Source organism: Leptidea sinapis, chromosome 17, assembly GCF_905404315.1.
Source record: "Leptidea sinapis chromosome 17, ilLepSina1.1, whole genome shotgun sequence".
In the NCBI taxonomy this organism is placed as follows: domain Eukaryota; kingdom Metazoa; phylum Arthropoda; class Insecta; order Lepidoptera; family Pieridae; genus Leptidea; species Leptidea sinapis.
In genome coordinates, this window is record NC_066281.1 from 9733051 (window position 1) to 9750799 (window position 17749).

At 35.8% G+C, this 17749-nt stretch overlaps 2 protein-coding genes across 3 annotated transcripts in view; both read left to right on the plus strand.

Annotated features, from left to right (window-relative positions):
• LOC126968893 (uncharacterized) overlaps positions 1–17749 on the plus strand; it is a 269048-nt gene that overhangs the window by 57430 nt on the left and 193869 nt on the right. The gene's annotated exons all lie outside the window — the stretch shown is intronic.
• On the plus strand, positions 8729–11187 carry LOC126968958 (uncharacterized). 2 transcript variants are annotated; one of them, XM_050814206.1, is made up of 3 exons: positions 8729–9033; positions 10254–10468; positions 10589–11187. In XM_050814206.1, the coding sequence occupies exons 1-3, from the start codon at positions 8729–8731 to the stop codon at positions 11140–11142; spliced, it is 1074 nt and encodes a 357-aa protein (XP_050670163.1). In that variant the 3' UTR covers positions 11143–11187. The 2 variants fall into 2 exon arrangements, with proteins under 2 accessions (XP_050670163.1, XP_050670162.1); XM_050814205.1 differs by having other exon boundaries at positions 10254–11187.

The window sequence follows — 17749 nt, forward strand, 5'->3', positions numbered from 1 at the left end:
TCTTCCGCGCAAAACCGATTAACGGCCCCTCGAAATCGCGGGTCATTGACCGACCCTTTTAACACGTGCTTCTATTGTGTCTATCTATAAGTATATTATGGTAATGTTGAATGCATCATAGCGTGCTATGGCCGTATGCGGAAATATGACAGTGGGCTTAATAATATATATAACTAGCTGACCCAGCAAACGTTGTATTGCCGATATTAAAATCGCGATACAAAAGTAACTGTTGATCGTAGATGGGTGAAAATTTGAAGTTGTGTGTATTTTTTACTCATAATCAAACAAATTTAAAATAAAATGTCAAAAAAATATAAAAATAAAATTTCGTGTGGACCACCCTTAACATTTAGGGGTATGAAAAATAGATGTTGGCCGATTCTCAGACCTACTCAATATACCCACAAAATTTCATGAGAATCGGTCTAGCCGTTACGGAGGAGTACGGGAACGAAGAGAGAGAATTTTATATATAAGATAATAATAATATTGACACACTTTTTACACAAATAATCTTGCCCCAAGTTAAGCATATATAGCCTGTGTTATGGGTTACAATACAATGACATATTTAATATACTTACTTAAACATACATAAATACATATAAACATCCATGACTCGGAAACAAACATCTATATTCATCATATAAATGCTTGCACCTACCGGGATTCGAACCCGGGACCTCTAGCTTAGTAGGTAGGATCGCTAACCATTCTGCTATACATACATATATACAGGTTGTCGTGTTGTTGGGCTTATGCCATATATTCGCCCACTTTATTTTATAACTAGCTATGCATAGCGGTTTCACTCGCGTATCATGAAATACCCATTGTAGCTTGTATATAAGAAATAAGCATATGATATCGTGACTATTGATCAATGTTTTTGTAGATGTTTTATTTACATAGCATACACACTTTCTCTGCTTTTAATTTAATTCACAAAATTCAATATAAAAGGTTGGCTGGTTTATAGCTATACTAGCTACTAATAACATTGGACAAAAAATAACTCTGCTCAACTTATGATCGCCTGGTACAAATAACAACAATGCGGTATGCGAGTCTAATACGTCTTACGTCTAGTATTAGTTTCTCTCTCTCTCTCTCTCTCTCTCTCGCGCAAAGGGAGAGATATAGCGACTAACGTATTGTACTTTTTTTTGTCACACTCCCTTTCGCCACGACTTGCCAATAGAAACTTTGTTATTAATTAATTAAAACTATATGTAATATGATAAATATACTTTTTGAAGTTATACTTCTTTAGGCGCGTTATGAAAAAATTATGAGAGTAACACAAAAGTAACAGGGTGAAGTTGGTTCCTAAAATTTTCTGACGTTTGCGACATTCGTTTTTTTTTGTTTTGGTTTCTTCGTCAATTATTAGGACAGGCAAAGGGGTCAAGCCCATACAGCCGTATTTGTTACTTAATTGTCAAAGCCATCTTTGCAAGATTCTTACAATATTGTTCTTTCTACAAACTTAGAATAGCAGGAGCAATAATTTTAAGGATTTTTACTTTGTTACACACACCCTTTTTTATATGTAATGCGATTATACTAAGAGAAAGACGCCGTGGCCGTGAGAAGAAGAGTAGACAACATTAAATCATGATATATCACGCTACATCTATATAAATACGTCGCAAATAATTCGCTTAAATTGACAAAGGGAATGGAACGGCGCTTTTAAATTTTCCTGTTCGATAATGTGATTTGGTTTGAGCTGATGGCTTGAGTTGCCAACAAATTATGGAGTAAATGTACCTACCTCAACATATATACTAGCTGACCTGGCTAATATGTATTTTTTAATGCTGACTCATAATTAAACAAATTTAAAAAAAAATGGCGTGGACCACCCTTAACATTTAGGGGGATGAAAAATAGATGTTGTCCGATTCTCAGACCTACCCAATATGCACTCAAAATTTCATGAGAATCGGTCAAGCCGTTTCGAAGGATTTTAACTACAAACACCGCGACATGAGAATTTTATATATTAGATAATTTACTATGAGACAATTTTATCGCTGAACGTTCGAGAAGTCTTCAAATCACTAACATATTTTCCAATTCCTCTCGTGTGTAAACGATCCGAGAGCCAAAACATCCACTTTTCTCTTTCCATTATCTAACAGCAATACATTTGCTGCCGTAACATTTTTGTGCGCGGTATCAATAAATCTCCGCCTTAACCCATCCCTCTGAATAACCCTGTAAAAGCTACATAATTGGTACAGATTAAATTTATAAAAAGGGTATCAGTCATGATTAGGTAGATTTATCTCAATATTTTTAGACGTTGATGACTGCAAACGTTTTTTATATAAAAGTAATTGATATATAAGGGCTCGTGCGTTTCAGCCTTCGTTTAAACTAAATATATTCTATTATCTCTTGTATTTGAATTCAAAGTAACAAACTGTGTATAATTATGTGACACCCGTAAGAAATTCTAGATTATGGGAACCACAACGGCGCCTATTTCTGCCGTGAAGCAGTAATGTGTAAGCATTACTGTGTTTCTGACTGAAGGGCGCCGTAGTTAGTGAAATTAATGGGCAAATGAGACTTAACATCTTATGTCTCAAGGTGACAAGCGCAGTTGTAGTACTGCTCAGAATTTTTGGGGTTTTTCAAGAATCCTGAGCGGCACTGCATTGTAATGAGCAGGGCGCATCAATTACCATCAGCTGACTGTCCTGCTCGTCTCTTCCCATATTTTAATAAAAAAAAATATTCTTTGGTCTATAATCAATTCAAATTTATATCCATAAGCAGAAGCACAAAAAAATTAAACTATTTTGATTACAGAACTGTTGCAGTGCTCTGATGTTCTGGCTATCATAGTTACCTGTTGTTTATAACTTGAATATACCCGAATGATTTTTCAAAAAATACATCCTGTATTATTGAACCAATAGTCTCTGTTTTTGATATGGATCGATCTTTGCAAAGATATGTTATACTAAACATTAAAGGAAATAGAAAAAAATTACAATTTTTTTTCATACCTCACTTTTACTTTACAAATAAGTTGCTCAAAATGGTTTCCATTGTCTGCAATGCATAAGTTTTAATGTCTCTCTAATGACCTTAGTTTGAATAGGAGGTGAGTTTTGTTCCGTGTAAAAATAATAAAACTGTATATCCTTTCATTTTAAGCAATACATTTTATTGCAAAGATTGATCCTTATCAGCAACAGAGTCCATTGGTCCAAATCATTCGGGTCGATTTTGGTCAAAAGTTCAAGAAATTTAAAAAAACTAAATATGCAGTTACTGGTTTCTTATAAATCGAAGGAATGACTCCTTTCACGACTTTTCTCTAAGTCTCATAATTTACGACTTTGCCATCACCGCCCTTCTTAAAAAACCACCTTGTATATATCACTTCACTCTATACTAGACGTAGATTTTAAGACTCAAGAATATATATAAAGATATATCTTAATATATATAAATTACGTGACACGTTGTTTGTCCGCGATGGACCCCTCAACTAATGAACGGATTTAAATGGGGATTACTTCATGGAGTGCAGTTTGGTCCAACTTGAGAGATAGGATAGTTTTTATTTCGATTTGAGACCCATAATTATTTTTATTTACAATATTTGTTTTGTATGGACATATTTTCTTTAAGAGAATTTATGGACGCACGGTTTGACAGTTCTGCTGTGAAATAATTTCATTATAACAACAGGGAGCATTTTTGCGAAATAATTCTTAATGCTATGAAAAATTATTGACATATTCATAAAAAATTGTATTTTATTTATTATTAACAGCACAACGTCTGTCGGGTCATCTAGTAGGATTATAAATCTATCTCTGTCATCTATAGTAACTATAGATTTAGCCTAGTTTGAGCTTGGCAATTTGTGTGAAAGTGCGGTCAGTTACAAGTTATTATTAACATGTAACAGCCAGCTAACAATGTATAGACACGCGAGCACTAAATCTCTGTAAACTTTGAATATATTAATTAATGCTGTTAAAGCACAGATATCTTATTTTAGTTGGAGACTCTGAATTAATGTAATTATTGAGCGTGTGTGATAAGGCAGCCATGTGGTGGAGGCAGGCCATCTCAGGCTGAAAGCCGCTGGCGTGTTGCCATACTCTAATGACGTTATTATTTATACTTCGCTCGTATCGAAGCTGGTGTTGCCTGCTTTACATTTTATTACGAGCTGGAGTAAGATAAATGGTAGCCTTGTGGAGTGAAGAGTACGGTTTTGTCAATTATGTTATAAAGTTAGTAATGATCATGATAGGATAGGTAACCATTTTACCAGTCTCCTTTGCACAGGATGCCGGCTAGATTATGGGTACCACAACGGCGACTATTTCTGCCGTGAAGCAGTAATGTGTAAACATTACTGTGTTTCGGTCTGAAGGGCGCCGTAGCTAGTGAAATTGCTGGGCAAATGAGACTTAACATCTTAAGTCTCAAGGTGACGAGCGCAATTGTAGTGCCGCTCAGAATTGTTGGGTTTTTCAATAATCCTGAGCGGCACTGCATTTCAATGGGCAGGGCGCATCAATTAGCATCAGCTGAACGTCCTGCTCGTCTCGTCCCTTATTTTCATAAAAAAAAGCAGTAAATAGCAGTATTACTTATTGTTTTATTAATGTACCGAAGGAGTTTATTTATTTAATATATTGATTATTTGATATTGTTACTAAGCTTGATAATGATACTTGACCTCAGTGATTCTATTAGTGATATCAAATCCGCTAAGTGGGCCGCAAGTGATATCCTACTCAATAACTTAGTATATAACATATTGGAAATGTCTCTGAAACTCTATTTGAGCGACAGAAGGGACTAAGTTAACCTTGTTATTAAGTTATGGGTCACTCGAAGTTGCGTAGCAAATTGCAAATGTTTCTAAAAATAAAAGCATTATTTGCGAGCTACAGGAAGAAATTTGTGAGCCCTGAGTAATAAGTATTGTTAAGTTATGGGTCACTCCATACTTAATATTTATATAAAAGATAGACACGATCTGGTATTTTTAGATGAAGAGCACGATTTTTAGGCACTTTGGTGACTATAACATTCCGAAATGTGAATGTAAATTAACGCTTTGTGGAATCAATTACCGGCTGCAGTTTTCCTGAAACGATACGACTTAGAGGCCGTCAAGTTTATATACTTACTCCCAAATAAAAGGCCGGCAACATATCTCCTTAACCCTGGTGTTGCGGGCAATTCGTGGGTGGTTTCCTCACCAGGTAAGCCTCTTGCTCGTTAGCCCCTTTTTATGTAAAACAACTGTATAATAGTCCAAGTGAGATATTATAATTTTGTTTAATTTGATCACTTAATCAAACTAAAGAGATTTAATTAAAATTTGTGACTACTTTATCATCTTCCGGAGTTTGCGTTCATTATCTCCTTGCGATGTATTCAAATTCAAATTCAAAAATTTTTATTCAAAATAGGATGTGAAATCACTTATTGGCTGGCATAATATATTACACTTATTGATAGTCAAAAAACTACTTACCACCCATTCCAAAATGAATGCCTCAGGCCTGAGAAGAATGGGCGGAACAAACTCAACGGGCTTTTTTTCATCAAAAATATGTTTTACAATTAAAGTAACATTTACAAAGTAACATTGTACAATTAAACTTATTATTTAATAGCCTCAGGGCGGTCGCTCCATTCCCAATCTGTGGTATCATTAAGAAAGTCATTTATGTTATAGTAACCTTTACCACACAAACGTTTTTTAACAATTCTTTTGAATAACGTAATACTTTTTTTTTGAACATTTTCTGGGATCTTGTTGTAAAAGCATATACATCGCCCCACAAAAGACTTACTAACTCGACTTAGTCGAGTAGTAGGCATCATCAGTTTATGTCTGTTCCTGGTGTTAACAATATGGTTATGACAGTTTCTGGCAAATTCACTTATGTGCCTATGAACATACATAACATTATCAAGAATATATATATATTGATCAGATAAACATGTATTTTGGCTTATATGAGCGGCCCACTACATTCGGTAACTTACTTTCAATAATACTTGGTATGATAACATTAACACGTCCAGGAATCAAGATTGGATGTAATAATTGTGGTAAGCATAAAAAAAATGCGTATATCTTTTTAAAATGCCGACGACGCTCATGTGATTACTCTTGTGTTGCAAGAGAATGTGGGCAGCGGTGATCACTTAACACCAAGCGACCCGGTACACTCGTTTATTCTCCTCTTCTATAAAAAAACTTGTTTCATTCTAGTCGCTATATGAAACAAATACTTAATAAAAAGAATACACCAAAATCCATGCAGGTAGTGTCGCGAACGCAAAATAAACCATAATATAAATTAAACTACTCAATTTGTGGAGTCGTAAATCTTGTAAAAGGACTTTTATATTTAGCGCGTAAAGCCCAGAGTCAGTAGAAATCTAACGAATAATTGCCGGGCAATTTTTAATAAAATGCGGGAATTTCATTTCATAATTAAATTGGTAATAACATCTAATTAATCTTAACGTTACTTTGATTAAATACCATAAAAATATCGCGCCTGCGAAGTAATAAAAACAGCATTTTTAAATAATCAAAATTGAAAAAAAAAAAGTATAACATTACATTTAATATTCTTTCCTCTAAAACTTAATTTAACTTGAAACTGAGCTTTGATGTTGTTTTTTCGGAAATGAAATAAAAATGCATATTTACAGTCTTAATTAACCCTTCAGGGCATAAACGAGAAAATAACGTATGCCCTACTTAAATTATTAACTTAATTTATTAACCTCCGACGCAATAGTGTGTTAGAAAATTTATGTGTGTTTTAATAAAGAAAGTTATTCTTCTTTGGCGCAACCAAACAAAAATCCTTAAAAAATATATTCTTGGTGCTATTTTACGTTTGTAGAATGAACAATATTGTAATAAAGAAGGTATTAAATACAACCAATATTTTAATAATCTTATAGTTTTTCTTTCTTTCTTTCAATAAAAATATTATTATTCCACTAATTTAGTTAAATTATTATAATATTTTTATACAATTAGAAAGAAATGAATGAAATTTATTTAATTCTCGTCCATTGGTTGTGGTTCAGTAGACTACTACTACTACGACTAGTTACAAGAGGCTTGGTAGCTGAAGTATGATACAAATGGTCTAGTTGACCAGCTAATGTTGGCCTCATGATGAAGTTCATTGTAGCTCAGAGGACAATGGAGAGGGCTAAGCTCGGAGTTTCCCTGCGAGATCGAATACGATAGAAATGAAGAGATCCGTAGGATCGTTACTGATATACCCCAGATAGTTGTAAAACTGAAGTGGTAGAAAGCAGGGCACATAGCTCGACGGTCAGATGGCTGGTGGGTCATAAACGTCTACGAATGGCGACCACGTACCGGAACGCAGTGTTGGTAAGCCGCCGGAAAAGGTTGGATGAGGGCAACTCAAGACCGATCGTCATGTCGATCTTTGGGGACTCCTTTGTCCAGCAGTGGACTACTTCCGGCCAAAATGATGATGATGATGAGTTGACCACCTAACGTCAGGGTGTCGAATTTGGGTTCGCGCGCATCGTAAAAATTTACTCCAATCATTTTTCTGTATCGATCCAAAAGAAGTATAATAGATTAAAACGTATGTTTCGTTTATCCTCAACAAAAAAAAAGTTTGCGCAAACGAAGCCGCGGCAGACAGCTGGCATGTTATACAATAAACTTTCTTTGTAAGTATTGTTATCGTAAATGAAATGTATATTTCCTTATTATACAACCCCTGTAACTTAGTTGTCGTGTATTGAATACACGAAAACCAAGTTAATAATATCGATGACGCGACAATATTAGCGAATTGGGTCATGTAATATGAGAGGCCGGCTTGTGACGTCACATATTGCTATTCTGAGGCCATTTATAATAATTTTATTTGGCCACTCGATGGCCGCTGACAGATATTGATGAGGCATTCGTCGCTCGGAGGCTTCCACCATAGCCTCCTCATATGGCCTGTTTACTCTTATATTAACAAAATAATATACCTTGAATTAATTAATAATGTTGTATTGTTACTTATTGAAGGAAAATTTATTTAGGTGTAATTGGGAGTTATTCTTCTGAGAGAACTAACGCCCTAAAGTCTGTTGTCATACGCCAAAGACTTAGAATTTCTATGCTAATAAATGAAGCGCCATTTGTTTCCGAAGCGGTAATAGTCCCTAGTAAACTAGAAATAATATCAAAAATAATTCTAAAGGAATGAATTTTGAGAAAATAAATGCCTTATATGCCTTTTAGCCTCTATTTTGAGCAATTCACGCACATTTACACAAAGTGACATACATATCGCGAGTGTAAGAGCTTATCACGCACACTAAAGTTATAAACCTGGCCTGTTTTTATTTGTTATCTAGTAGCAAGAAGCTCCGTCTATACGTATAAATTATCTAAGGGTTTTATATCACTTACGGTGATAACTTTTACTGAACCTAGAGTCTTTTGACTTAAGGCCTACGCAGACCGGGACGGCAAGGCAAGGGATTTTGCCGTGAGTCAGCGCACACTGGCCGCTTAGATACCGCGGCATTCCAGCACTTTGCCACGGCATGCCACGGCGTGCCGCGGCACGACAAAGCACGCCTCAGCGACTCCTGCTGCCTGATACACTTTTAGTCTTCAGTTGCGTTTGATCGAGTGTTGGTGTGCCTCAGTTTTAAAATGGTAGATTGGGATTTGGTGTTGATATCGATTATTGCAGATGAAGAAGAAGGTGCACAGGCTAATAATAGGGATAGAAGAAGATTTTGGGTTGATAATTTATGGAAAGAAAGGGAATCAAAGGGTGAATTCAATAATTTATTTAATGATTTAAAATACGACGTGCAAAAATTTTATGACTATCATAGAATGGATTATGAGAAATTTCAAGCACTGTTGAATATATGTCGACCATATATCGAAAAACAGAGGACCAATTTTCGCAACCCCATTGAAGCCGATCAGAGATTATCCTTGTGTTTGAGGTGGGTAGTTAAATGATTGTATAAGTTTTATTTTTTCTTCTTTTATTAAATTAAAAAAAAAAAAACAATATTTTTTGCCAAGTACAATCATGTATTGTAGACACATAATAACGATTTTCAAGTTTTTGCACTGATAAACCTTCTCACTGATAATCCCTGGATCTTTATTTGTTTTTACTTAATTTAGAGTACCTACTAGTTTAGATTAGTTTCGTATTCACAAACTGCAGTTTTGTAGCCAGACCCTGAAGCAGCTTCATAGCCAGGGCCAGAGGCGGTACCATAAACAGACCGTGAAACAGCTTCATAACCAGAGCCTGAGGCAGTTCCATAGCCAGACCCCGAAGCAGCTTCATAACCAGAGCCTGAGGCGGTTCCATAGCCAGACCCCGAAGCAGCTTCATAACCAGAGCCTGAGGTGGTTTCATAGCTAGAGACATCTTCAGATGTTGGAGCTGGAGTTCCCTCTATGTATTTTAATTCGGCGTCAGTTACCACATTAAATATTTGTCTCTTTATTTGGACCTGCACTCTTTCTGGTAGTTTTTTTACTGTGGCAGCCATTGTTTGAAAGAACGAATCAATGGGGTCCACCTCCTTTTTCGATTCAATGTATTTATTTAGTATTTCAGCAGTTGTTGTAGGTTCTGGTCTTATTAAGGAATGGTGTGAATCATTGGTCATTCGCGAAACTGAACGTTCATCATTATCATTGACAGCGGATTCTGCGAAAGAAGTCTGCGTATCCTCTGAAGAGGAGTCCAGATTCGAGGTTTGTTTTCTGTGCTGAATGAATTTTTTCAAAAACTCCAGCTCTTTTTCAAACTTGATAGGGCGTCGCTTTGTGTACGGGTCACCACTCTTTGTTTTTCTGTTATTCAGAGCTTTCCTAAAATTATTACGTATATTACCCCATATTTTCTGGCATTCTTCACCTAAAACAAAACATAAGCAGGTAAAATGGTATAGAAACAGAATAAGTAGGTAATGGGAAAAGGCCTTAGATAGTGACTAGGTTAGCACCAGCTGTGTTTATGGGATTATATTGAGCTAATCTTTTTCTAAGTAGAAATTACCACTGGCATTACGGTGACGGAAAAATATCATGAGGAATTCATAATTATATATAAATACGTAAACTGTATTATTTAATTGACTTTGTTTAACTGTGCCCTGTCTTTCACTCTGCCTCACTTACCCCTAATTATATTATCTTTCAGATTTTTGATCACGGGAAGTAGCTTCAAGTCTCTAGGTTACAGCTATCGCATGGGGTTTAGTACAGTGCGCTCTATCGTACATGAAACTTGCCGAGTCATTTGGAATGCCCTAAGACCTAGTGTTATGCCAAAACCAACAAGGGAAAAATGGACGCGAATCGCGATGGAATTTGATGAAAAATGGAATTTCCCGAACTGCATCGGTGCAATAGATGGTAAACATTTCAAGATAAAAGCACCTCGCAATAGTGGAAGTCTCTACATAAACTATAAAAAGTTTTTCAGTATCGTACTACTAGCGGTTGTGGATGCAAATTATAAATTTGTGATTGCAGATGTAGGATCATATGGACGAAATAGTGATGGAGGTATAATGCAAAACTCAATATTTGGAAAAAAATTGACTTCTAATGCCCTCGATATTCCCCCAAAAAAACGTTTACCGAGGACAGATCTTGAGTTGCCGTATGTTTTTGTAGCAGACGAGGCTTTTCCGTTAACCACAAACATTATGAGACCATTTAGTGGCGATCGATTGACAGATGAAGCAATGAAAATATACAATTATCGTTTGAGTAGAGCCAGGCGTATCGTCGAAAATGCATTTGGTATACTTCAAGAACGTTTCGAATTATGTCAAAAAGGAATTCAGGTTCAACCAAAATATGTTGATAATATCATTTTAGCATGTACTTGCTTACACAATTTCATCATAGGTGGTACAAGCACAGAAAGCCAAAATATAGCAAGTGTAAGCATTAATTTAGAAAACGATAATAATATGAACAATGCATTAGATGGTATGACAGTACGGGAGATGTTTAAAGATTACTTTAGGTCTGATGAGGGCTCTATTCCATGGCAAAACGATATTGTAAATAGACATTAATACTGTGTTAAATCTTAAAATATAATTATAGTGCAAAAATATTTACTTACCTGTTTTATTCATTTCTATTCCAATTCTTTTCCACGCATTGTTCTTCATTTGAGTGTTCATATAATGTTTTGATGACATATTATATAAATAATCATAGTCTTGAACTAAAGTTATTAATTTTTCCTCCATGTTGGAATAAAAAACGTAAAAAACTGGTCTCCGAAAAAATCACGTAGCACAGTCGTCAAAGACGCGGGCGCAAATGGATGGTCAATATTGGTGTGCATTCCCCGCTTCTCTACTCCCGCCGCCGCACCCCGCAGTATATCACTACGAGCGCCGGAGTCCGTGGCATGCCGTTGCCTACCGCAGTATGCCACGGCATCCCGCCACGGGAGCCTGTGGCGCGTGTTGCGATAAAATCCCTTTCAATGCCACGGCATCATTTTAAAGCATAGCAATTTATGTCGTATTTCTGTACCAGTACGGTTGAATGTCCATTAGTAAAAATTAAAATCCCTTGCCTTGCCGTCCCGGTCTGCGTAGGCCTTTAAAAATACCTGTATATTCGAAATACAAATACATTTCATTACATATGACAAGTCATGGCAAAACAACGTTTGCCGGTATAAGAAATGTATAAGTTATGTTCGGACGATCATAAAAGGTCTTTTTAAAAATTATTATTTATTACACAAATAACTAATTACAATGATATTAAAACATGTGTTACTTAAAACAAGACTGGAGCGAAAGTGAACAATATAAGTATTATTAGAGACAATCGAAGTTCAGCGTCAGTATGCAACTCAGCTCTTTCACACCGATGGGGCCCTGGTAACGCTACATGCAAAATTTTGTTTTCAGTTTTCATTTTTCATTTTACTTAGCGTTCTTATCGCGTAATGTTATCGATTAAGCTGTATTTTTGAGTAAGTAGTGAAAACTTGATTAGTTGAGGAAAAAAATAACTTTTGTTACTTTGATTGACTGAATGAATTGAAATTGATTTTAAAAATTCTGTTTTCAATAGAAAGCCTATTTGTGAGTGTCGTATTAACCTGAAATATGAAAAGACTTCGTGGTAGCCGGATTTGCAAAATAAGTCGGAGTACGGTCGAACCCAAACATTTCTCATGAACACTGCCTTAATGATGAGAGATATATATATATGTTTTGTATATTTTTTTTATGAAAATAATGGACGAGTCGAGCAGGACGTTCAGCTGATGGTAATTGATACGTCCTGCGTTTTACACAGTGCCGCTCAGGATTCTTAAAACCCAAAGATTATGAGCGGCACTACAATTGCCCTCGTCACCTTGAGACATAAGATGTCAAGTCTCATTTGCCCAGTAATTTCACTAGCTGCGGCACCCTTCAGACCGAAACACAGTTATGCTTACACATTACTGCTTCACGATAGAAATAGGCGCCGTTGTGGTACCCATAATCTAGCCGGCACCCTGTGCAAAGGAGACTCCCACTGATATATATGAATGTAATATATATGTGCAGCACTTTAACATCAACTAATAATGTTGCACTGCTACATGCGAACGAAGTCACGAGTAACAGCTAATACTAAAATAAACGAATAATTTTGGTTCTATTTTCAAACTCTGAAAAATCGAATGCGAGACGTCAAAGGCATAGAGACAATATAAAGAGCATGTCGAGGTCAAACGTGACGCGAACAATGGATGAGTTTTCCCTCCAAAATTGTTCAATGCGGATAATAAAGTTTTCACTTTTTTTTTATAAAGATAAGGGACGAGACGAGCAGGACGTTCGGCTGAAGGTAATTGATACGTCCTGCCTTTTACACAGTGCCGCTCAGATTTCTTGAAAAACCCAATAATTCTGAGCGGCACTACAACTGCGCTCGTCACCTTGAGACATAAAATGTTAAGTCTCATTTGCCCAGTAATTTCACTAGCTAGCGCGCCCTTCAGACCAAAACACAGTAATGCTTATACATTATTGCTTCGAAGACTGGTAACAACATTATTAGTTAGGGTACCATAAATTTATTAGATAGTCGAATTGGCATAGGCTACAATTAGTTTTTATTTGTCAGTAAATAAAATGAAAAATAACATTCGATTCAAAAATACTTAGTCAAATAAGTTTGAGCCATAACAGATAAGAATGAAAGTGCAACTAATTGATATTGAACGTTCGTGCAATATTTGACTAGATCTAAATTTAGACTTTCTTTTTATTGTACTATCAACTCTCAGATGATGAGAAATCAATCGGAACATATTACTTTCCACAGAATTACAAAACGACGGATGGGTGTGGCCGTTTATATAAAATATGTATAGGCACTTCCCGTTTTGAAGCGTTTCAAAAACTTCTCCTCATGCCAGTATTTCTGATGCCCGTGGTTTACATTTTATTTAAATAATTATATTATTAGTTTTATTTTTCATGGAAAAGTAAAACATACGAGCGTACGAGTCACCAGGTGTTGAGTGATCACCGCTGCCCACATTCTCTTGCAACACCAGGGGAATCACAGAAGCGTTGCTTGCCTTTAAGGAAGGTGTAAGCGCTTTTGTGTTGGTTGTAAAAAAGAAAAACGACAATAATCGATTTTTTTTATGATAATAAGGGACAAGGCGAGCAGGACGTTCAGCTGATGGTAATTGATACACCTTGCCCATTACAATGCAGTGCCGCTCAGGATTCTTGAAAAACCCAAAAATTCTGAGCGGCACTACAAGTGCGCTCGTCACCTTGAGACATAAGATATTATGTCTCATTTACCCAGTAATTTCACTAGCTACGGCGCCCTTCAGACGGAAACACAGTAATGCTTACACATGACTGCTTCACGGCAGAAATAGACGCCGTTGTGGTAACCATAATCTAGCTGGTATCCGCTGCAAAGGAGCCTCCCACTAGTAAAACAAACCTCTAAACCCATGACTATAATTATTCAATGAAAAAATAGAAACATTGTTATATTTAAAGAAAAAATAAAAACATTGTTTTCAATAAATCACCTAATCAATAGGTTAATAGAAGAACTGCTCCTAACGGCCGTTCCCAATATTCAGTCTATCTCTTACTTAAGATAAAAATCGTAACGTAACGTTTTCTGTCTCAATAAACTTATCGACGGTAACTCACCTTATCCGTAAACGATGTCTGTTAATGGGACGACGTATAGCTTACCAGCGATAGAAGTTTATATGGAAACTAGCTGACCCAGCAAACATTGTATTGCCGATATTAAAATCGCGATAGAAAAGTAACTGTTGATCGTAGATGGGTGAAAATTTGAAGTTGTATGAATTTTTAATGCTGACTCATAATCAAAGAAATTAAAAAAAAAAAATCGTGTGGACCACCCTTAACATTTAGGGGGATGAAAAATAGATGTTGTCCGATTCTCAGACCTACCCAAATGCACTCAAATTTTCATGAGAATCGGTCAAGCCATTTCGGAGGAGTTCGGTCCCGCACACCGTGACACGAGAATTTTATATATTAGATTGCATTTCACGCGTTCCAATATAAGGCCATAAGAATGAATTATCGGGTATATTGGGACAGTTTCAAATTATTGGCACCTAATTACTGACAGTAGAAGGTAGTAATTTATCTCTATCTGTAGATATTGTATTGGGAACGGCCGGAAGAGAGCAGATAATAAGGATACATAAAATCATATTTAACGGCTTTACGCCACAATGTCAAAGTGAGAAGTTTCAAAATTTCGAACGAGGGCACATAATTTTGTTTTTCATGGCACTCGAATGACAAAAGGAAGGCGTTGGAAGTACCTATTGTAGTGGAGAACGCAAAGCGCGATACCACAGGAACTCTTGAGAAATACGCCTCGTAGGCAAACGATCACTAATTACAACTCTTGGGGCTACGGAGAACATTGTGATGAGGGTGCCCTATGGTTTCCACAGTGCTATAAACAGTAAAATAACATTTATATACAATTTGTTATTTTTAAAATGATATCGACAGACTACAGAGCGCCATTTATTTCCGAAGCGGTAGTAGTATCTAGTAGTTATTAGAAATGACATCAAAAAGAATTCTAAAGGAATCAATTTTGAGAAAATAAATGCCTTTTATGCCTTTATGCCTTTTTATCCCACTTTTCTCGGATTAATTATATTAAATTTGTATCTCGCGTGAATATCTCCTGTGGATGCCTCGTATCAAATTGTTTAAAGACAAATATTGGCGGAATTAACATTAAAGAATACTCAAAACAAAAGATTTCCGCAAAGTAAGGCGTTACTTCAATAAATTTTCTTAAATTGGCAGGTATTATACATCAAGTTGACCAAGCTTCAGCAGCTTTCAGCCCAAGACGTGTGGTTCAATTAAATTTGTAACCAAAATTTATGAACGATGCGGGACTCGAACGGTTGGCTCAGTGGAAGAGCGCTCGGAAGGAACCCAAGAGGTCGCGGGTTCGAGTCCGCATCGTTTATAACCGTTGGTTACAAATTTAATTTAACATTTATATAAGAAGAAATTCTCCTACAGACTTTTGAACATCGAAAATGATGCTCTCATAATATTAACATGAATTGTTGGAGATACTTCTTGCAATAATATTGTCCAAGAAACTAGAATTACCGTTGCAATATTGAAATAGCAATGACAACAAAACTTATTGGATAAAATATTCACGATTCTAAATATTAGATCTCTTATAAAATGAAATATACTGACGGTATATAATAACACGGAGAGTAATAAGTATTTATATTTCAAGAAACATTTTTCGTTCAGGCTAATTCATTCAATGTATCTTGAAAAATGTTTGTAATAAGGTTTATTTTTCGTTTTTAACATGATTCTATATTTCATTATACGTTTGTTTGTTACAGGTAAATTATCTTCTATGCATAAACATATTTGGAAGGTTTGTTTATTTTTTTTTTTTTTTATGGACACTGCCACCCTCATCGATCTTTCTCCTTTGCCCATCTATACTATATTTCTACAGCATAACAGGCCTCACATATGAAGCCGAGATTGTCCTCAGGAGAGAATTCTATTATTAACTCTGTTGGTATTTCATGTGTATACATTTTTTTTTGAAAACGTCCACTGCTGGACAAAGGCCTCCCCCAAAGACTTCCACGACGATCGGTCCTGCGCTGCCCTCATCCATCGTATTTCGGCGATATTGACCAGTGGGTGGCCTACCAACACTGCGTTCCCGGTACGTGGTTACGTCTTTTGAGTTACTTTGGACTAAATGTATATCAAAAAATCAATTTTGTAAAACCGCGTATTTCAATTGACCGCGCACTTATGAATTTATGGAGTAAAGTGAAAACGCCTGTCTTCGTATCACCATCCCCCCCTGTAAATAACCATTTTTTATGGACACTGCCACCCTCATGGATCTTTCTCCTTTGCCCATCTATATAACAGGCCTCACCTATGAAGCCGAGATTGTCTCCTCTCAGATGCTTGCTCCTATTTGAGTAGCCCGCACTGACTCGCTCAGAATGTCGAATCTTCACCCCTTTCGCGATAAATCTACAATTCTAACACTGATACCAATTTATAGATGTTTATTTAGCCTGCAATGCAAGATGATTATTATTTATACTTTGTGCTCTTAATTGGTTTCTGTTATTGTCAGAGCTTCACCTTTTGAGTTTGAAAGCTTTTCAGTGTTGATTTTATATGTTTTTGTCCCTCGGTCCCCTCCTAGTTATTTTCTTGACCTATAGGTGGAATTTAATACCATACTATTAATGAAATGTTTCAATTGGATTCATATGTGGAAATATATATGTATCCCATTTAACGTTATTGAGAAAACACTTGAATAAGATACAAAAAAGTTAATAGTAATCATCTGCTTATTATATTTTCTGTCATCGCCCGTTATATATCTATAAATTATATGAACAACTATGAATTACAAAAGACTTGATCCCGCAGACAAACTTCTGTGACTGATTAATAATTTAAATATAAAAGAATTTTGCACGACATTGTATATAGCCACAGTATGTATTGTTCCCCACATTAACTTTAGACCCCCAGTCCTAAGATTGCCATCGTACAAATTACTAACGTCACAAGTATAAATAAATAATATTTAACGCATTAGACAATAAAAACTTTTTACGCCCCTGTTCTAAAAACTTTCTTTTCTTTTTATTTATATTACATGTCCGTGAAGGGAGAGTCCTTCTTGATTTAGGGGAAAAGTTCACTTGTTTTGCATTATGTCGAGGCGCGCAGAATTCCACGATTCCACCCTAGAGATCAGTGTAATCACTGATAAATATTCATTGTAAAATACTCTATATTGTATTACACTATAAAATTACGCAGTATCACTTGCTTTATAAAGTATTTACGTATTTGTAGGTCAAGTTGAAACAGATATAGAAATGGATCCATCAGATATGTATCGAATGTATCAATATTATTTCCTCTTTGTATTCGCTATCTACTCTTTAAGGTATCAATATCTGAACGTAGACTATTTCAGAAACAGGTCAATTAAATAACCAGGCCCAATCACAGTAGGTAAATCGAACAAATGGATTCTACTTTGAACAGAACAGAGATTTTTATCGTGGATTCGGTTTTAATTAACTTTGTT

Coding starts and splice junctions, on each gene's coding strand:
- LOC126968958 (XM_050814205.1), top strand. CDS start 8,729: ATGGTAGATTGGGATTTGGTGTTGATATCGATTATTGCAGATGAAGAA. Junction 9,034..10,253: donor AGATTATCCTTGTGTTTGAG/GTGGGTAGTTAA, acceptor ATTATCTTTCAG/ATTTTTGATCACGGGAAGTA.